At 36.9% G+C, this 21,527-nt stretch overlaps 2 protein-coding genes across 3 annotated transcripts; one reads left to right on the top strand and one right to left on the bottom strand.

Moving 5' to 3' along the window:
• Positions 1 to 3,767: 3,767 nt before the first annotated feature.
• Positions 3,768 to 9,466, top strand: eIF2alpha (eukaryotic translation initiation factor 2 subunit alpha). Its single transcript, XM_019049842.2, has 6 exons — positions 3,768 to 3,943; positions 4,923 to 5,165; positions 5,902 to 6,130; positions 6,788 to 7,020; positions 8,000 to 8,115; positions 9,225 to 9,466. The coding sequence occupies exons 2-6, from the start codon at positions 4,928 to 4,930 to the stop codon at positions 9,387 to 9,389; spliced, it is 981 nt and encodes a 326-aa protein (XP_018905387.1). The 5' UTR covers positions 3,768 to 3,943; positions 4,923 to 4,927; the 3' UTR covers positions 9,390 to 9,466.
• A 1,478-nt stretch (positions 9,467 to 10,944) lies between these two features.
• On the bottom strand, positions 10,945 to 17,945 carry Pop1 (POP1 ribonuclease P/MRP subunit). Of its 2 annotated transcripts, none has more exons than XM_019049840.2 (6): positions 17,627 to 17,945; positions 16,781 to 16,899; positions 15,093 to 16,089; positions 13,833 to 14,078; positions 12,986 to 13,199; positions 10,945 to 12,174 (listed from the first exon to the last, which is right to left on the bottom strand). In XM_019049840.2, the coding sequence occupies exons 1-6, from the start codon at positions 17,763 to 17,765 to the stop codon at positions 11,289 to 11,291; spliced, it is 2,601 nt and encodes an 866-aa protein (XP_018905385.2). In that variant the 5' UTR covers positions 17,766 to 17,945; the 3' UTR covers positions 10,945 to 11,288. The 2 variants fall into 2 exon arrangements, with proteins under 2 accessions (XP_018905385.2, XP_018905386.2); XM_019049841.2 differs by having other exon boundaries at positions 13,833 to 14,075.
• Between the last annotated feature and the right edge of the window lie 3,582 nt (positions 17,946 to 21,527).

Below are 21,527 nucleotides of genomic sequence, written 5' to 3'. Positions count from 1 at the left end.
AGCTGATAATCGAGTTGTCTTAACTCTGGGTATAAAGGGACTCTATTTCATCGTATTGTCGCTTCGTCGGTGTGTTGTATAATATGTTGCATCTTTAAGAAATGAAGGGGCTCGAATTCAAAATCGTAGTAAATTGCAATTAGCATTGCGATTTTTCTTCGCATTGAAAATTCATATTCTAGTCTCAAACCATGTAGGTAGATAAAGGAAAACTGTCAAGGGGAACATGTTAAGGAAATACTTGTAGCAGTTACGTTATATTTAAATACAATTCCTTCAAAAAAAAAAAAAACAAACAAACAAACAAAATTCATATTTTCCTGAAACATGGAAAACTTTGTATTAATCTTTGAACTGTATTGGCCAAATTACCCATTTAAAAATTTTGCAATAATATGATGATAAAGAAAATTGCAGTTTCATCGCATTAAATTGCAACTCTATTTCAATATTTACGTGTGTTGCGTTTGCGTCGAGGCATATAAAATGCTATACTTGTGTATAGATATTTCGTTTTTCCACTCGAGAAACGTTAGTTTCCGATCGCATTTTTCTTGTCCATAGCTGTCGATTATGAGAAATCTCATGCTCATGATTTCGACAGAAAAACCTGAGATAGAAAGTGAAAATACCAAGCAAACCATCACCCACATGTATGAGCAATGAAGCTAGTAACTAGAGCTTGCAGTAGTTGAGGGAATGGAGACACATATTATAGTTAATTGGAGAAAAAAAAGTGAAATGGGGAGGGGGGGGGGATCCCTATCTCTCTAATACTGCATGCCGTTCAACGTAGAAGACCACGCTCCTGATCCATGAATGAAATCACGGTTCGGGTGGCCACAGTCACCACTCACCACAATGTCACAATCCCGCAGTTCTAGTCTAGTTGAAGGGGTCAGAGCCATAGAGGCTTAATTCCATCGTAACGTTGCAACGTGTCACACGTCTGCAACCTCAACCACGTATCTCTGTTTGCGAAGTCGCAGACTTACCATCATTCTTTATTTTTTAAATGGAAAACTACTCAAGGGCAGTTCCCAAAAACTGATGTGATTCTTTTACTCTGTGCGAAAACTTCAAGTAATGATGTCGATTTGTTCTCCTTAACAAAAATATAAAAGGAGAGGAGATTTTGAAATAACGCAAACGAGATACGTGGTTGCAAACCCATAGGTACTAACACCGTCAAGGTGGAATACTGCCGTGCTAAGGACTAACGCCGTATGAGCCTTCAGGCATCGCCAAATTTCCCTTGATAATACACGAATTTCTCGGTAAACTTATGAATATTTTTCTTCAAATTTTTCAGATAATTTATCTCGCAATTTCACCGAAAAGTCCTGAAAATTTCAAGGGAAAATATTCATAAGTTTCCTCGGAAATGAACATTTTATCGAAGGAAATTTGGCAACTCTCGAATGTTCGAATTTGTTTTGTAAGTTCTACCTAGGTGCCTACCTATACTCCGGCGTTCATTGATAATAATTCACCTGCTGCATCGGAATGTTGTGCATGTTGCCTGTCTACTAACTGAAGGCGCTCCTCTTATTGAAATGCATTGCAATAAAAATTTATATCGGTAAGTTGCAATTCGATGGTGAAGCTACCAAACCTCGCGTATCTCGGTTTGCGACGCTGCAGACTTTCTGTCACATACTTTATTTTTTAAATGGAGAGCTTCCACCGTCAATTTTTGAAAACTTTCGTGATTCTTCTTCCTTGTGTAGGTACAGCAAATTCTGGAAAAACTTGAATGGTTTTGATTTGTTCTCTTTTAGAAAAATGAATAGAAGTGGAGACTTTTGAACACCGCAAATGAGAAATGTGGTTTGGTAGTTTCACCATCGAATTGGTATTTCCATTGTCAACTGGCTGCTAATAGTTTAAAATCGGCATTGAGTGATCAAATCACACATGTGAACAAGAGAGGGATTTCTTTTTATTTTATTTTTTCCCTGTAGTGCATGCCAACATCTAGGGAATATCGCATCTTTTATCAACGAGTTCTACAAATTGACGGGGTAAGTCTGCAACCACGCACAGGACCGGATTTACATACTTGCCGCCCATGGGCCGCTTGTATTTTGCCGCCCCATTTAGAGTCCCTTTATACCCAGAGTTAAGACAACTCACTTTTGGTTGGGCTGAAAGTGGCCTAAAAAAAAATCCAATTCTGATTGGTTCTCGCTCATGGAGGCCGAAACGAGTGCACCAAGATGGCGGTACCTCGAATGTGAACAAGAATAATGAAAATATTACCTAATTTTGGTTTATCAAGAGTAAATTGTTATTTCCATCGGTCCAAAATGAAAATAGATTAAGAAATTATTCACAAACCAATCTCATTTTCTTTTTAATTAATCAATTTGTTGATGTTGTTGTTTTTGTTTGACAGACATCGCAGGATTCCTGATCCTTATCCCTCAATATCGTTCGTTTTGGTGCACTCGTTTCGGCCTCCATGGCCAGCCAAGGCCGGCTGCCAGTCAGCTGATAATCGAGTTGTCTTAACTCTGGGTATTAAGGGACTCTAGCCCCATTCTCATTCGTTTTGGAACATCAATAAAAATCATGAAGTAAACTCGCCGAAGGAAAAGAGGTGCATAAGACGCGTTTACTAGTGTTGGACACATTTTTTGCGAAAGCCCTGTCAACACTACTAGCGAAAGTTAAGTTCCGTAAACCCATCTCTGTGTGGACGAGGCCTTCCATTTATAAGAAATAAACGAAAAAATTATGAAAGAACAAACATAAACGTGGTTTGATAATTTTAACCTCCGCCGCCGCGCCGCGCTGATCGCACTGTGCTTGGCGCAATGCGTGAAGTATTCATGCATTCTTGTAGGCGCTATGCGTTTCACGCAGACCGCTGCTTAACGGAGTAACGGACTGTGTTTGACCAGACGCAATGCGTGAAGTATTCATGCAGTCTTGTAGGCGCTAATATATGTTACATGCAGACCGCTGCGCCGAGGCTTCTCTTTTTCATCTCAAGTCCTCGTCATCATTGCTCTCAATGCGCCGCGCAGCTCCAGGCCAAATTGCGTGATTGGTTTCTCTCTGAACTCGACTACATAGTTAAAGGTGCTGCCTCTTGTACCACCGAAAGACGACAAAATTAGAAATTACTATCATCTCAGGAAATGAGGGATTTTGTCGCCTTTTCTCGTTTGTATTTTTTTCCTTAATCCGTTTTTTTTTATACTTACATTTAAAAAAATTGCAAAATTTGCTGCCCCCTAAATCCGGCCCTGACCACGTATCTCGGTTTGCGACGTCTCAGATTTCCTGTCATACTTTATTTTTTAAACAGAAAATTACTCAACGGAAATTCTTTAAAACTGCCGTGATTTTTCTTCCATGACCGACGAAAATTCTGCACAAACTTTAAAGAATGATGTCAATTTGTTCTCCGTCAAAGAAATAATACAGAGGCGGAGATTTTCCAACACCGCGATCGAGATACATGCGGTTGCGGACTTACGCCGTCGAAATATCTCGACGAAATACCTATAAATAAATTATTAACACGAGTTTTAGAACAATAAAATAAGAGTTTTGCAAATTTCTTGGCACAAAATGAAAATTATGTTCGGATGTGCCACGAATGTATAAGCAAATTAAGTTCAACCTAAGCCGCGTACCACTTTTGGGTGCGCTTTTTTGAATCTCGCGGGCGATTGGTGCTCTTTTTGACTGTTTTGACTACCGTCCGAAGTTCCATCATAAAACAGTCGTTGATCCCCATGCATCAGCAGCAGGAATTTAATTCTAACCTCACTTTTCCCCAATTCCGCTCTCGTTGACAATTTTTTAATAGTTTGTCAATTTCTCCTGATACTTCAGTGCCGTAAATGGATTTAAAGTGTTAAAACATTACATCAGGTTCTTTTAACCAGGGTAGCTCTCTCAGTTTGTCTTTAAAGTTATATACACTCAGGTAAGTCGCCCGGCTTTCAGCAATTATTGTCCTTATCTTCAAAGCCAATGTGTTGTCACTTGGCCCGCCTGCATATGTTTCATCATATTTCAGATCTGTCCTTTTGGATTTCAACTTCTCTCGGCGATATAAACCAGTCAAATTAGAACTTACTATAGCTTTTTAAGTTTTCGCACGAGTTTAAATTTGTTACCTATTTGCATTGTTGTGGACAGATTTCTGATAGGGGGGACCAAACCCTAGACAAGGCTCTTATTTCATAGAGACATAATGTGTTTTGTGTGCAACATTTTCCGGATAGCGAATGCTTTGATAAAAGGCTCCAATGATTATCTCTCCTGTCATTATCTGCTCTCAGTACTGCTCTTCAATTGAAGTGCCACCCTGTTAGTAACTTCATCGATGTTGCACTCGAAAATTTTGGCATGTCCCCTGGATTGACACCGAGATCAACCGATGGTTTCTTTCAGCTATATTTTAAATTATGACTGTAAAGTCAACTCTAGTGCTTGCTTACATTGATCCACATAAATCTCTATTTTCTCTCCTATTACGGCCAGCATAATTCTCATAATTGATTGGATTTACCAACTAGGCGACATTTTGATCTGCGATTACTCCATTATTTTGATACCACTACCCCAACTTATCATGAGGAACTAGACGCAAGCTACACAATGGTTTGTACGTGCTTATAGAACAAGTAGATTCCCAAACTATCTGAATTGTTAGGCTCTGTTTTTGCCATTTTTTGTTACTTAAGTGTCAAAAAATTCACTCCCTATATCATCTTCAGTTTAATTGTTGATCTAATCTGTGTGATTATTAATTGCTAGCTTATTTGATGACATACCTTTTCCTCCTTTCAGTGATCAAGCCTTCCAACAGATTATTGCAAAGTGAAAAACTCAGGAAGGAACCAATTCAATTCTACTGCCCATCAGCAGGTGTAATAAATTTATAATGCTTCCTGTTTCAGTGAAAATGCCGTTGTCGTGTCGGTTTTATGCCGAGAGGTATCCAGAAGTGGAAGATGTGGTCATGGTAAATGTCCGAAGTATAGCAGAAATGGGTGCATACGTGCATCTGCTAGAATACAATAACATAGAGGGTATGATCCTGTTATCTGAGTTGTCGAGAAGACGTATCCGATCAATAAACAAGCTCATCCGAGTCGGCAAAACAGAGCCAGTTGTAGTCATCAGAGTGGACAAAGAAAAAGGTTGGCAATCCTGTTGCAATGTATTTTGTCTGATTTTTTTTTATTTTTTTTTTACTGTAGTTTGTAAGTGTGTCAGAGTTTCATTCACGTGATGATTTACGACAGAACGCTTGGATGAATTTTTCAAATGCAGAATAATTGAAAGTGTTTGGCGGTTGTTAGATGGAGAAAGCTAAAGAAACTCAATGATAGAAGTAGAAAAAACAGTGTCTAATGACCACTAAACAATTGAGCATTGTATAAATAAAGCTCTACTATATTGAATTTTAAAGTGAAGTATGCGAGAATGAGAAATCTGTACAGATGTAAAAAGAATGGAAAAGTGAAATTATGAGCAAGTCAGTGTCTGCATTTTAAAATTTTCTTGATTCAGGAATGGGTAAAATTCCTGAAGGAAAATTGGATTTCGGAGTCCATTCATTTTAGATAGATTTGAGTAAAGAACAAAAAAACCTGGTCCTTGATATTTTATGAGGTGTTCCTCTTTTCAATATTCCTGGATGTAATATGTAACATCAAATAAAGTTTCAACTTAGTGTTGTTGTAAAATCTTACTTAGCAAAGCTGTTTAAACAATTGCTGTTGATTAGATGGTCTTTTAAATTTGTTTATAAGTTTCAGTAGGTATAGAAATTACAACAACAGCAAAAAAAAAAAAAGAAAAAAAATTATTTGTTTTTACAGAAATGTAACCACTGAAGTAATTTATTCTAAGAGTTTTTTTCATTTTTCACAGGTTATATAGATTTGTCAAAACGTCGAGTTTCTCCTGAAGATATTGAAAAATGTACAGAAAGGTTTTCAAAAGCAAAGGCTGTCAACTCAATACTGCGGCATGTCGCTGAGTTGCTTGGATATGAAAATGATCAGCAACTGGAAGAATTGTACCAGCGAACGGCATGGTATTTTGAGGAAAAAACCAAAAAGAAAGCATCTGCTTTTGACTTTTTCAAACAAGCAGTAGTGTAAGTACTTTATTTCTTCGTTTCTAGCTTTCAATTGGTTCAGAATTCTAATTACATGAAGGTTCTTTAGAATTTATCAAGTGCTTCCCTTCTAATGCCAAGTTATTTTCACCAAAACTGTTTCCTTTGCAGAGCTTTAAGAGTTATTGTCAATCTGTTTATTATCTCTCTTAGAATAAAGTTAGTCAGATTTTTGGAGACTTTTTTTCTCAGATCTGTAAGTACTCTTAGGGATACTCTTGCTTGCTCATTTTGCCGCAGCAGAAGGGAAGAAATCTATGCTCGTGCGATAAGAGAACAGAAGAGGTCTAGCATTGTGTGACGGAACGTCAAAGGGGTTTTTACCCATTCCTCTCACCCTTTTCCCCTCTTTTCTCTATAAAGTTTATAACTGTACACTAATTTGCAGGTTTTAAATTATATTCTTTTAATTTGAGATTTTTTTCACACTCATATTTCTATCAAAAAACAGAAGTTTTACAAAGCATCTTATCTGTTGCTATTATTTTTCCAGTGTTTTAACATGTGCATTGTACTTACGAACTGCCTATCTTGACAAAAAATTGATAGTTTCAAACCAATTATATTTTGCTTTCATATTTTTTTTGTTGTGTTTAATTTGATTTGTTAATTGTTATCTGATACTGCTGTTTATAGTGACAAGAGTGTCCTGAATGAATGTGGGTTGGATGAGAAAACATTAGATGTGCTGTACAACAACATCCAAAATAAACTGACGTCGCAAGCTGTTAAAATTCGAGCTGATATTGAGGTTGCTTGCTATGGTTATGAAGGCATCGATGCTGTGAAAGCTGCGTTAAGGGCTGGTCTTGCATGCTCCACACCTTCTTTACCAATTAAAATCAATCTTATAGCGCCTCCCTTGTATGGTAAGTCTCCTAAATATTTATGGTTGTTATCTCATTGTGCCAGTGAATTTCTCAAGGTATTTCTTTTTTTCTTTGTGCAGGTATTCCAGTCCATTTCAAGCTTTATAAAGTTGATCTTTGATTTAAAGAAGGTTGAATTGTATCTATTAGGTACTTCAAAAAAAAATAAAATAAAAAAATAAAAAAATCATTTTGAATGAACATGAGAGGTTTCTTATTTTTAACTTTGATTTTCTTTTGTCCGTTCGAGGAAAACGGAGCCTAATTCATAGAGTCAAAGTTTTAAGAAATGTGATTTTGTCTTGTAGGGTTGTACCTAATTTGAGATATTGATGGAAATCACTTTCTGGTATCCCACAGAATAATTTGCGAGTAGTTTCATTATAATATTTAGCAATAGAGGAAGAAAATTTGTATTAAAAACCGACAATTTTTTGTCTTAATCATGGCTGATTAAAACTTTGATGAATAGCTTTTCTACTGAACCGTGATTTTTCAATTGCAAACTTCAAAGTACCCAAATTGTTGTTCGGTTTGAACTTGTCTTTGCCAAAATGTTTGTTGAACACTCCTTCGATCAGTGGTACCAATATCTTATTTCTGGGTCTTTTGCACTTCAGTCCCTGTTCCAGTAGATGATCATATTTGGGCAGATTTGGTAGGAATCAGCTTAACTGCATTTCTTTTTGCTTGATTTTTTCTTGTGTTCTTTTTTTAAACACTTAAACAAAAAACTAACCCACTGAACTCTTTTAATCGTTCAGTGAATTTACCCCAGATTATGGAGAGTATAAGTACTCATGAAATTTCAGTTCATGTTTAAAAAATAAACTACCAGAGAAATTTTGGCATCGTCTGATGTCGTCGAGCTAATTAAGAATAAACCTGTCCATTCACAAAAAGGTTGTTTGCTTTTCCTACATACTTATCTTAAAAGTTCTAATAACATTGCTTTTATTTATTTTTTTTTTTTTTTCAGTCATGACAACAGCAACACCAGAAAAAGCGGATGGCTTAAAAGCTCTACAAGATGCCATCGAACAAGTAGACAAGAAGATCAACGAACTAGGAGGTGTTTTCCAAATCCAGATGGCTGTAAGTGCAGCAAAATTTTTGATGAGATACTTTATTTTGGGTTAAATTGAATAGCGTTCATTAAATAGGAGCCTACACTGGTACACATTTTTATGAAAACGACAAGGAAAGTAGTAGCCGATGGGATACAGATTAATCCGAGAGAGTTGGCTTCTGTCTAATAAATGCAGCTCTCGTGGACTGCATTTTGCAATTAGGAACTACAATCTCTGGTTTGCTTTAGAAAAAACGTGTGTACCATTTGTTTTCCTGTGCTCAAACGTGTTTTTATGAATGAGCCAGAAATTGTAGTTCTCAATTGCAAACTGAAGTCCAATTAAGGTTCCTTTTCATGCTTTCATACAATCCCCCCGAACATTCACTCAATATTTTGCCTTTCGAAACAAAAATCTTTGATCTTATGTCTATTTAACCAGGTTAATGCCTTCAGTTTCCTATGTTGGAGGTCGTGTTTGCTCAGCATATGTCATTAGGTGAATGTACCATTTGGCATGTTCATAAGTTTATTCCAGCTAGATTTACTACTGCCTTTCTGCGGATCTATACTATAAATCAACAGAAATAGGCACTTTTAAAAGTTTACAAGTTACTTAAACAGAGCAAGTTACTACATTAGACATTGATTCTGATCTGATTTCTCATTTTTTAAAACTTTTGCAAACTTAACTTGTTAAAAGTAACTCGAAACTTGTTTTCATGAAGCCTTCATGAAAACTTTTGCAATGGTTAAGATTGTGAAATTGTCAAGCCCAGACTCTGCAAACAGAAAAATTACTGAGAAAATAAGAAGAAAGTGCCTCATACAGAGTCGAACAAAGAACGCCCATGCCACAAACGTTTGCAAGTTTTTGGTTTTATACAGACACAATCAACCCAATTGCGATCATGGATAGATTAAGCATCGTTATTCTATCTCTTTTCTGTTTTTCTCTCTATCTGTAATGATACATTAGGTTTTTTTCCTCTCTTTAAGATATCCCATCATTTGCAAGTGACATTTCAAGGATTTGAAAATGTGTATTGTTAAAAAAAACTTTAAAAAAAACCTGAAGTTGGACGGTTATAGTGGCATCGCTTTTGAATGATATTTCATTGTTTTGTTATTTTAGCCGAAGGTTGTGACAGCCAGCGATGAAGCAGAGCTGGCACGGCAGATGGAACGTGCCGAGGCTGAGAACGCTGAAGTGGCGGGAGATGATGATGAGGAGGATGAAGAGAGAGGAGGCTCTGAGAACGGTGATCAAGACGACGAGGAGGACCAAGACTCATCCTAAAGTTTGCTACCAATTGAAAAATGTTTAACATGTATTATTTCCACTTAGGCAATAAAGAATTAAAATTTTTCTTAAAACTTCTTTGTCATAATTTCAACGTTGGCGTCTATAGCTGCGGCAATTTTCACAAGTCATTGACTCCAAGTTTTAAGGTGGACCCTCAACTGTTTGGCAATGCACCCTGGGTATGATCGATGAATTAAAAATTTTAACCTGCAGTTGAATTATGTGACAAAATCGAAATTTCAGTTAGTAAATAAATCATTGAAGAATGTTCATGCCAAAAATTATCTTTCAAAGACTTAAGATAAAGTCAAAAATACTGTTTCTAATTAATCATCGATATCGGTTGCTTCATGGAAATAGTACATGACTTAATTCTAAGATTTTGTAGGATGATAAATTTCGATTTCCCCAACATTATGCACCAAACGGTTAAAATTTGAAATATATCTTTCATACCTAGAATGCATTGCCCTAAAGCCAGAGTTCCACCTTAAACATTCCAATCTAAGTAGAATTGTAAACATCAATTATCATTGGTCACCTTTCGGCCAAAGTATCTCAAGCGCCATGTACAGTTAGACGCCATGTTGCTGGATATCTCAATATCGCTTTAAGTTTTTCTTTAAACTTTGGCACATGTGTCTGCGAAAATTTCAGAGACAAATTTTGACAAAAGAAAAAAATATTGGCCAAAATTTTCAAGTGACTCTGCTAATTAGTGTTCAGTGTAAAAAAATGGACAGTTTTGCAAAGTTTGGCATCAAAGTGCCCAAGCATAAATGGCGTTTGTAATACTTTGGCCGGAAAGTAACGGATAATGGTAGGCTCCCAAATACAGATTGATCTTTTAAAATGTAAGCATTCCAAAATAAAAAAAAAACAGTGTTGCCAACTTTTGACAATTTTTGCTATGGGCAAGAAAGAAGATAGCCGTACTGCCATTCAGAGAAAGAAACCCTATAAATTGTTTTAATATTGGTGAGAGAAAATATTGATATCTTAATTTATACTTAAAATGAAAAATTTTCCTATAGTATCAAAATAGTAAACTTACTTAAACATATGGACTGAAAAAAGTTGATGTTCTGTTTAAAATAAATTGGTTTTTTCTTAAGAATAGAGTCATTAAAGCAGAAAACACAAATACTCGGATGAAACAGATGGAAAAATTCGTAAATTAAAGACCAAATTGAATAAATATTTTTGCGACAGTGTGAGCATTTGAAAAAACTAAATTTTCTCCTATGGACAGTAATTAACTTTTGCAGGATATTATAATACTGTTTCTCAGTATTTTCTGATAAATTTTTAATTCCAAATAAACTCTTTTGCAAATCAAAGAGGAAGGCACCCTATCAAAGCAGAAAGGGATGCCGGAAGCCTATTTAATAAGGTTTTTAAAGTTATGACAAACTTTACTATTCAATTTAATTCATTCAAAGTTATGACTGACCATGAAACTCTGATTATTGCAAGGAATAGAGGCAGATTTCAAAATTGAAGATAGGTAGCTCAGGAAATATATATGTATTAATAAAGAAATGGGAAATGCAAGTTTTTCTCTTTTTTAATAAAAACAATACTATACAAAATAAAGACATACAAAAGTGTTTTGTCAAAAAAATAAACAAATTCAATATAATTTTAACTGAATGCAAACATATTGATGGGTGATCAGTATTAATCCATTTCATCTCTGTTTTCTCGGACAAATACATACTGAGACGACAATGAATGTATTTGAACATTAAAAGGGATGAACTTTTGGATTCTGAGCCCTGCAAAGCCTATGGCCTCATGAAAGAGAGATGTTAAGGATGTCTGATTCATGCTTAAAGACAAACACATAGTTTATTCACAACGACTTATGGACGAAAAACAGGGCAAAGTAATTTATAGTGCTAGGGAGAAGGCAGCAAATTTGTAATGAGAAGAGGCATAGTTCCTGATTAAGAGAAAATTTCTTGAGACGCTGCATTTATCTAATAATAAAATTAATTGCAGGAGGCTCAAAAAAGTGACATAAGCTTGACCAGATGACAATGACTCAGAAAAACAAAAGGCACCATTAGTGACGAAGCCCATAACTGCTCTTGAATTAGAATTTTGTATGGATTTTTCGTCGGGTAACCAAAGCGCTCGCATTTTTTCATTGTAATCTTTCACTAACTCTAATGTTGGTGAGGGTTTCCTCATTTTCCTCTTTCGAATTTTGAGATCTGCCAGACAACAGTTTGCTTGCTCCTCTCTCCTTTTCCTATATTCTATTACTCTTTTTCTTCTGAGTTTTTTCAACAGTTTCTGATGCTCTGCCCTCAGAGATTGTCTTTTATCAAAGTGATAATCTTCATGCTGGCTTTCTATGATATCTTTATCAATCATACTTTGATCTCTCATTCGCTTTCGATTATGAGTCTGTTTTATTCCAGAAAAGTCAGATTCATTTGGAAGGCATACTAATGAATACTTATCTAATTTACCACCATTATTTAAAAGAACATTAATAGGTACTAGGCACTTGGATAGTGCTGGCTCAAGTATTAGAAGTTTTTTCAATTGTTTTTCGATTTTTTTCTTTTGTACATTCCTAGTCAAAAAAGATAATAATTGGTCTAGATAAAACCTATTCCGTAAAACAAAGAAAGAGCCGTCAGAGCTCGGATTCTCAGGCAGCAAGCTGGAGGATGAATTCCATTCATCAATGAGTCGTGACCACTGGAAGTCGAAAGGAGTTGGAATACCCATAAGGATAAAATTCAATCGCTTTGCAGGAGGCCTCCTGTTAAAATAAATAACACCTACTTACATTGAATGCTTCAAAACTCACCATGGATATAAAAAAAATTTCAGTGTACTAATGCACATAATCTGTGCTTCAGTAAATTTCAAAACATCTAACTAACAGAGTATTACAAATTAATTTTATTTTTTTTTTTGGCTGAGCAGCAAATTGTTTGCGTGGTTATAACAGAGAGACAACAACAGATTGTCTTTTTCAGACCTTGTTCTGCACAAAGTGAAGATGAAATAGGCAAGAATGGGATGCTCTAATTTTTTCCCTCTACAAATAACTGACCATTTTCAACAAGAAAGTTTCTTAGCATGGAGTGAGCACTTGAAGGCGGCTCATTGAGCGTTTTCCCCAAAATCCGGTTCCACAAGCAAGCTTCTCAAGTCTGCTTGAAGCACAAAAGTAATTTACTACTTCCATTGTAAGATTGTTCTCGGTACCAAACCCATCAGAATTGCTTATTTTTCATGTGCTGATAACCATGCATTTTTTTCTACAGAGGCAATGTTCAAAATGTAATTTTAATAACTCAAAAACATTGAAATTAAACGTGTAATAAATATATTTGAAAAAATACTTTCACAAATATTTTTTCCATGATGTGAGCGAAAAAAAAAGAAGTTTCAGAAAAGTGAAATATATAGAATCAGCCCATTATTTAGATTATTCCATTCTTTCTAATAGGTATCTTTTTTTCCTTTACTCTCTTCATCAAGAGTACGTAATGAAAACACTGAGGAGGTGAGCATATTTGTGTTGAAGTATAAGGTAGGCAAAGGAAAAAGATGGAGATTGGTACCTGAAATATGCATCTAGATTCGCTTTCTTGTCTGACTCATTGCTGATCTGCCCCGCTTCAGTGTCTGGTTCATTGAATAATGGGGTCCCCATTTCGCGAGAAAGTGAGATTGCTTCACGCAAACCTCCAGCTCGACATCCTCTAAACACAAGACCCACCCACAAGGCCATGCCCCAGCCGGCCGGTGAGATTATATCCCAGCCGCCACCAAAACCTGAAATTAAAGACAAATTAAGTGCACAGTAAAGTTTTAACTCCTCCATAAAAAAGAAATTAAACTGAAAATTATTAGGCAATGCCAGAGCAAACGTGTGAGACAGCATGAACATTTAAAAGAAATTGCAGCAACTTTAGCTTGCGGATGTTGATTGGTTTTCTTACAAAACATTCAGCTAGGATATAATATTTGGAAACACTGCATTGTAGATATCAGTACTTTGCTTAATTCTATTCAATTGAATGTTTCATGTAACAACCCGCTATCTACTTTCTACAGTGCAAATTCCAGTCCGTAGTTCTTCCTTGGAACAAAAATTTCTTGGGAATTTAAGGAGCACTTTTAGAAAGACTCAATTGCGCCTATGGTTATAAAGAAGGAATGCTGTTAAATCCTGGGGTTCAAACATGATGTTATGAGTCCTGAATGATTGATTTTTGTTTAGTCTGAGTTAAAACCTCTAGTACTGAGTCAATGAAGAATGGCCTGAATATTCTACTGCTAACAAAATTGTCAGTTTTGGGAAATATTTATGGGCTTTAATATTAAATAATTAATAAAAATATCAGGGTGGCATGATTTATGTAAGGTTTTATTACACAACCATTTGAGATTGAAAGGAATACATACCTATTCGTTTTGAACTGGACTGTACACCAGGCCTTTGAATAAGCAAAATAGGAATGCGTGAACTAGGAAAAACCTCAGCCTCTCCGGGCAGGATACCTGGGACCACTCGCTTTGATCGCCGTTCTCCCAACTCTGCCGTTGAAAGCTTGGTTTCCGTGACCTTGTCACGAATTGCACTATCCCACAGAGGGCTGTCGCTACAAAGTGGGTCTAAAGTCAATACCGGCGTTTGATGAGGAGTCACTGCTGTGAAAACATAAATTTCATGTTAACTGTGCAAAATAATATTGGATATATTCATAAAGTCAATGACAGATTGTAAATGGATTTCAAAATAAAAAATTATTCGATCAACAGAGAAGTAATAACTCATGAAAATATAAATCTTAGAGAGCTCACTGAATCCAAAAACTTATCTAAGAGATTAGATTTCACTATGGTGGATACAGTAACGAAACGCAAGTCTCATTAAGCTTTTGGCAAAGCGAATTACTACTAATGCTACTAATGCTTTCATTTACTTTGCTCTGCAGTACTAGCAAGTTATAAATGAAAGAAGGTGGCAAAATAGTGAAATCAGGTTTTTACATAAAATCGTGCTGGGTCTACACTATTATTAGAGGAAAACAAGGCCAAAGAGTTCAATTAATTTTTTGGAACTTTTTTTCAGCACTGTTTTACCACCTGTTACATACAGTTTGTGCCACGTTTCTAAATGCCCCCCCCCCCCCTTCATTATTAATGAAGGAGTTGTATTAAGAGACAGGTATATAGCAAGTCATATCTACTAGACTTGGCTTGCATGTAACTTAAAGAAGAAAAAAAGCATGGGTTCAATTTCCTGGCATCACAAACTTCCGATGAGGATCATTAGTCACTGATTATTTTCCAGTCAGAATGAGCCACTAAACAAGGTCTGAACTGGAGAAAAATGGCGGTGTGGAATGCGTAGTAATTCCAATCTTCTTTGTTTACATCAGATGGTCGGGTCCCTGCGTATTGAAAACAATCGATTATGTATAAAAAAAGTGACCCGACGTGACACAGGAGTCTCGGATTGCAGGATTTGGAAAATGCTTAAGAGTGGCGCCAGTTCTCTCACTTACATTACGAATCTATGTACTCTATGATTATCAGTTATTTTTCAAAACAGTAAAAGGTAACAGGAACTTGGCAATGAAACTAGGGTGAGTGGTTTTCAAATTTAACCATCGAGATAATGCAATTTAGGTTGTTAAGTAATAAAAAAAAAAGGATTACCAGTTTTGTCTGGAACTGCTTTTGTCCTCGTTTGGGGCAAAGTTAATCGGGGATCAACAATTGTGACAGACACGGCAGAATGTGGTGGTAACTGACAGGGGCTTGTGCAGGAGGCCAAGAGAGCCCAGAAGTTTTTCTGAGCTGAGTAAGCTGCAGACTTTTTCTCCGAGGAATAATATTCGCTCCACCAATCAAAAGCTTTAAATTCAGCTGACGAGTCAAGCTCAGGAATCTTGAACGCAGATGTTAGAACTGCATTGGCAAGTGGACCCGTCAATCGAAACCTGTTCAACGTATCCTTCAATAAATTCAGTTTGACAACGCCTGTTGAGCTAGTATACGTAGGGACTCTCGTAAAAGGGATATTTCTGGTGTCAAGCTTCAATTTCTCTTTGCGTTTCTCCTTTTTTTTCTTTGATTGTTTCCTGTCAGAACTGACAATTTGTAAATCAAAAGAGGAAATGATTTGCTCTAAAATTTGATTGAAATAGGCAGGATGACACCACAGCCACAACTTGGCATCAGTTTCCTCAGATAAATCATTGAATCTCCAAAGAAAATCAACTTTGCCAATGGCACCAAAAGGATACTTATCCTTTTCAAAGAACATGACATTCCCTTCTCGAACTCCACTTTTGTAGCATTTTGCTCCAAAGGTCAGTCCACATTCAGCACTAGTGTGGGACTTGAGTGTGGAGACAAGATGACTGTAAGGCCCTACAAGCTCAATGCAGTTCATAAAGGATAAATCCTGTAATAGACAATGGTTCGCAGCTGCACGATAACATGCACGGTAGCTTTTATCGTTGGGTCTATCTGCAAGATGATACCCCCATTTTTTGGTCATGTGGAACCGTTTGGCGTGCCAAATGTGAGTTTCCAGCCAAATGTTTGTTTTCTGTCGTCTATTGTACTCTTTCAGTAGATTGCTTGGTCGCCGCCGGTACTTTCGGCTGGGTCGTTTGAGAACAGCACTTAAAGCTCCCGTTGATTTCAACTGTAAAGATGAAACACATACATCAATGATAAAATCTGACACTTAATTTTGAAATGAATGGGTTGGAACTACAAGGACTTGCCTACTTGCATTCCAACTTTGTAAATTCTGACATAAAAATTTAATTATTTGCTCAAGAACAGTTGCATATTTTCTTTTTTAAAAATTCTAGAGATTATTTTTAAGGGACATGTACCTTGAAACATCCCTCTGAACTGAATTAGCTGTCTTATCTACAGCAAATGTCAGAAATGGAGATACACAGTTTTGCACTTTGGTGATCAATGTAAAACTTCTTAATGTTACAATGCAAGTAAGTCTTTCCGGCCCATAATTCAGATTACAGAGGACAGTTGCAAACACCAATTTTCAATTTTCACATTTCTGAGAGGTGCTTAGTGCTACATATTTAGCATTTGTAAATCTTAGCTTTGAAATTTTTGAATCATATTAGTAGAGGTATCTACCGTAAATGTCAAAGGAAGAAAATATGTAACCGTGATACCTTTCATATTTTTCATGCACCTGCATAGGTAGTTTTCAAAATAAAATATGAAAGGTGTCACGGCTTTATATTTTTTTCCTTTGAAATTTTAAATTTAAGTATTTCTTCAAAATGTCATTCCTTAATCATGTTTCAAAGCAGAAATTCATGAGATTTTTGACCATACATTCTGGGTGCGAAACTTACGGAGCGTGTGTGAGCCTCTCTAAGTTTTCGAGGCATTCTTTTGATTGTGTGGCTCATAATACGGCGTCGCATGTGTTTTGGCAGGGTCTGAAACACCATTCCCTTTTGAGACGCATCTCCTGTGAGATAACAACAAAGAAAATAAATACAATGTTGAAGTACTTCAGATAAAAAGTTTTAGTTTTCAATGGGCAGAGAAATGAACCGATTTTTCGGAAAAAAAAAAGGAAAAAAGTATTGGAGCAAAAATAAATAGGATACTAAAAAGACACAGACTGATATGGATTTGGTTTTGAGCCCTTCTGGATGTTAAACCTTTACATACAGAGAATGGTGTAATTCAATTAGCTGAGTAGTATGTCCCCAGCAGGTGCATGAACAACCTACCTCCTTTTCTACTGTCAGTAATTTCAATGCTGACAAGATTCTCAAACTAAAAAATTCCACCTTACATTCATACTCTGATGCACCTTGCATCGATTTCATCTGGCAGACTTAGAGAGTTCATAGTCGACAGAGAGCTTTGTTTTATCATGCGTCCACATCGACGGTGTAAGTCCGCAATCACATAACTCGGTTTGCGACATCGCAGACTTCCTGTCATACTCTACTTTTTAGACGCAAATCTACTCAACGGCAATACTTTAAAACTGCCATGATTTTTCTATTCTGTGAGAAGCAAATTCTGCATAAACTTCAAGGAATGATGTCAATTTGTTCTCCTTTAAAAAAATAATATAGTGGCGGAGATTTTCAGACACCGCAAACGAGATATGTGATTGCAGACTTACACTGTCGACATGCATTACAAACTTAAATGAATATCATATCATAACGTTAACTTACCTATGGCTAGATTCAAAGCTTCAATTTCGTCAATGCGAGCAGATATGAATGCCTTGTTCTCAAAATAGTTGGGTAAGAAAGTGGCATCTCCAAGTAAAGCATGCCTTGCCAGCTCTTCCGTTTCTGCTGTTTCACCCATTTTTCTACAGAGAAAATGTCAATATTTTCAAGCAAGAGAGAGTGTTGAAAACGCAGAGTTTAGCACAATGACAGAATTATCACTGATTCATGGAATTTGAATGGGAAATGAAAAGAAACCGTCCGCGCATTCTGAAGCACTCACAACTTTTTTTAGGTTAGTCACGTTGAGAGTTGAGAGAATTGTTTATGTTTACATTTTGTTCAAGGGACGTTCACACTGCAGAACGCCACGCGCCGCGCCGCGGGTACGCATCGCGCGAGTACGAGCACTGCGCGCCGGGCTTGAAGGTTGAAGGACTAGTGGAAGAAGTGCAGTTTTTTCGCTATTTCAAGAAATACGTGTTTAAAGGTTCAAAATTACATGGAGCCCTAGGCCGGAGAGAATAAGTTCGAACTCATACTTTTTGACGCTTAAAAATTGGATTTCAGTGGGTGTCTGGTGAATTTTTCACAGATTATATTTTAAGACTAGTTTTAGTTAAAATCTTTTACATACATCTCAATTTTTTAAAAACTGCTCTTATGTATCCTACTCGTCCTGAAAGCCCCTTAATTTGGGTTCAGGGCTTGATTTGCGGAATGTCCATTTAACATTTTTAGTAACTTACTAAAAAATAAAAAAATCTTATAGTGACATATTTTCATTAAAATCCTTTATTTTACTCACGAATAAAACATTTAAAATAAAAACATACGAATATCAGAATTGCAATGTCTTTCTCCACGCCTATAAAAGCTGTTACAGGCATAATCAGCAATCGCCGGCAATTTGTAAGCGGCATGCGTGTTGCTAAACAGGTCAAATTGCAATACTTTCATCGAGGAAGTAAGTAAGGGTGTCGTGTCATTGGTGAAAAAACTTCAAAGGACGGCTACCGTATTCCGAGTTTCACAAAACTCGAACGCGTCCGCCATCTTGGATGTGAGAAATTTCAAAAACTGACAAAAAATTCGAGTTCCCCGCGGGCAAATTCCCCCCGATACCAAGTTACACAAAAATCCATTTAAATCCATCGAACAAGAGCCGAGATAGCCTTTTAAGCCACGTCCGTCATTTCGGATTTTCTTTGAAAATTCGACTTATAATGCGTGGTAAGTATTCAAAATCCAAGCTCAGGTTCGGATTCTTCGTTAAAAATCGATGCCAAATCATGTATCATACCCGATCGTAGCGTGAAAGAAAGAGGCTTAACGTATACGCATACTGTTTCTAACATATGAATCCACGTGGCAACATGGGTAGCTCCTCAGTGGGTCAGCGGAGGAGGAAGAAGAAGAATTTATCGTCGGAGATTCCTCGGGACGAAACCGAATGCTTAGCGCCGGCGTCTCCTCGCCTCGTTCCGCTTTGGTTCCGCTTCGTCTCGCGCAACCGGCGGCATAGTACAAAGAGGCGATGTGACAGAATCTATACGCGTCGTTAAACCTCCTTCCTTCATGTTATGCTAACAAATGATACATGAAACTGCATCGATTTTTCACGAGGAATCCGAATCTGAGCTTAGATTTTGGATATTACGCAATTTAATCTATTTAAAATCGTAGGAGAAATAACAGAATTGTTCTTGAAAATTGATCATGCATTAGTGTTTTCCCACGTTTTTCTTCTACTCTTATACGCAACGATAACATAATGATACATGTTACAGCATCAATTTTTCACGAGGATCCCGAATCTGAGCTTAGATTTTGGATATTACGCGTTTTAATCTATGTAAAATTGTAGGAGAAATTGCAGAGTTGTTCTTGAAAATTGATCACGTAGTGTTTTCCCCCCGTTTTTCTTCCGCTTTTACGCAATAAAATTAGACAAACCACTAACTCGTGGACTAGTCTAGCCTACTCTCCCAATATCAGTAAAAAAAGGCGCACGAATTTATCAGATAAGATGTACGATCATAGTTTCCGCGCAATCGCGATTCGATGCAATGTGATGAGGAGAAACGGAGGATATGTGAAACTCGGGCGGAGATTGCGTGATTATTACCAGTATTGCCGTGCTGAGGAAGAACGCCGTATGAACATTCGAGGGTTGCAAAATTTCCTCCAATAAAATGTTTATTTTTGAAAAAATGTATTACTTTTTTTCCTTGAAATTTTCAGGTTTAAGTGCGAAATTGCACACAAAATGGTCTGAAAAATTGGAAGAAAAATATTCATAATTTCACAAGGATATTCGTGCCTTATGGAAGGAAATTTAGCAACGCCCGAAGGTTCATAAGACGTTCTTCCGAAGCCCGGCAGAGTGAGGGAAAGGCTCCCTTGCTGAAAAGTTTGTACCCGGGCCATCTTGTGTGGTCACCGGAGCAGTGTATAGCGGGTTGCAGGAAATTATTTTTTTGCAGCGAAAACTTAGTTTCAAATCTGCATTTTACTTTCTCCATAAGATTACTAAACATATTTTACACTGACTTTGATGAGCTTATTATTGATGGAGAATATGATTAAACAAATCGATGGCTGAATGCGAAAATTGCGCATCTAAATCGCTAAGTTTAAGAATCTCCGATTACGTTGATTTTCTTTTTTTTATTTTTATGTATAAAGTATCAGAGTAAAGAAAATTCGCAGAAAATATCGGCAGAAACAATTGGCTGATTTTCCTTCTTGTTATTTAGAAATTATCGAGAACCTACAACGCCGCAATCTGAGATGCTCATCATTTTTTCACTACAGCCATAGTTCAAAGGATGTCGCTTCCCCCTCTCATTCCGATTCCGAACACGCAGAAGCTCCTGTCAGTTCGCCTGCATTTCGTTGAGCGGCAACTAATCGGGCGCGACAATCGCGTGGTGTTGCATACTCATCCTTTCGAAGGCGATCTTGGCGAACGCAACACAAATAATCATACTCACAAGCGCCGCGCTGGCGCTGAGTTTCACTCCGGATTTTGATGTTGTAAAATTGTTTCTCTCTCTTTCCCTTCTCCCCTTTCCTTTTCCCTCCTCTCCTTTCTTGTATCTTCATCTTCCGCTCCTTCTAGTGACATGTTCGAAACTTACTGCAACTGCGGGGCCAGTTTTGCAGGTTCCGTACCTTGTTTCCATGCGTCCCGCCGAGAGGTGAATCGCTCAAAAGAGAATGAGCAAGAGAGTTTTCAGTGCCAATCGGAGGTGTCTTTGCATAGATAAGAAATGTCTGATATTAGAGTGGAGGACAGGACTTTCGATCTCTGAAATCTACTTTTTGAACTGAAAATTTAAGAGTCGTCACTCTTGTTCATATTGAAATTTCTGGGCGGGTTTTGCATTGTAATGTTCGCAAAACACTATTCTCAATGCAAAGATCACCAATATTTCTCCCCTTCTCCACTCTATCTGCACCCTCTGCGCAGACCACCATAAATCGATGGCCAAAGTACGAAATAATCACGTATCTCTTTTGCGGTTTTTCAAAATCTCCGCGTCTAATTTCTTTTTTTGAGGAGCCAAGTTAACCATAAATACAAAATATTTCTCACGTATAGTCACCAAAACTCTGTCAATTAATCTTCACCTATTCTGTCGTGCTAAGGAAGAACGTCGTAGGTATGAAAATCTGAGAGTTGCCAAATTTCCTCCAATAAAATGTTTATTTTGATAGAAAGTTATGAATATTTTCCTCTTGAAAGCTTCAAAAACGATTTGACTCAAATCGAAATTTTGAACTTTTCGGCCTTGGAAAATAGAGTGAATCCCTTTCACCATTTTGTTACGTATAGTTCGGGCCACGTTTCTTTGTGTTTTTCTCTTGCTTCGATCTGATTACGGATAAAATTCTC

The sequence above is a fragment of the Bemisia tabaci genome, chromosome 2, assembly GCF_918797505.1.
Source record: "Bemisia tabaci chromosome 2, PGI_BMITA_v3".
NCBI lineage: Eukaryota > Metazoa > Arthropoda > Insecta > Hemiptera > Aleyrodidae > Bemisia > Bemisia tabaci.
The sequence above is the reverse complement of the archived record's forward strand: the minus strand, read 5'-3'. Positions and strand labels throughout refer to the sequence as shown.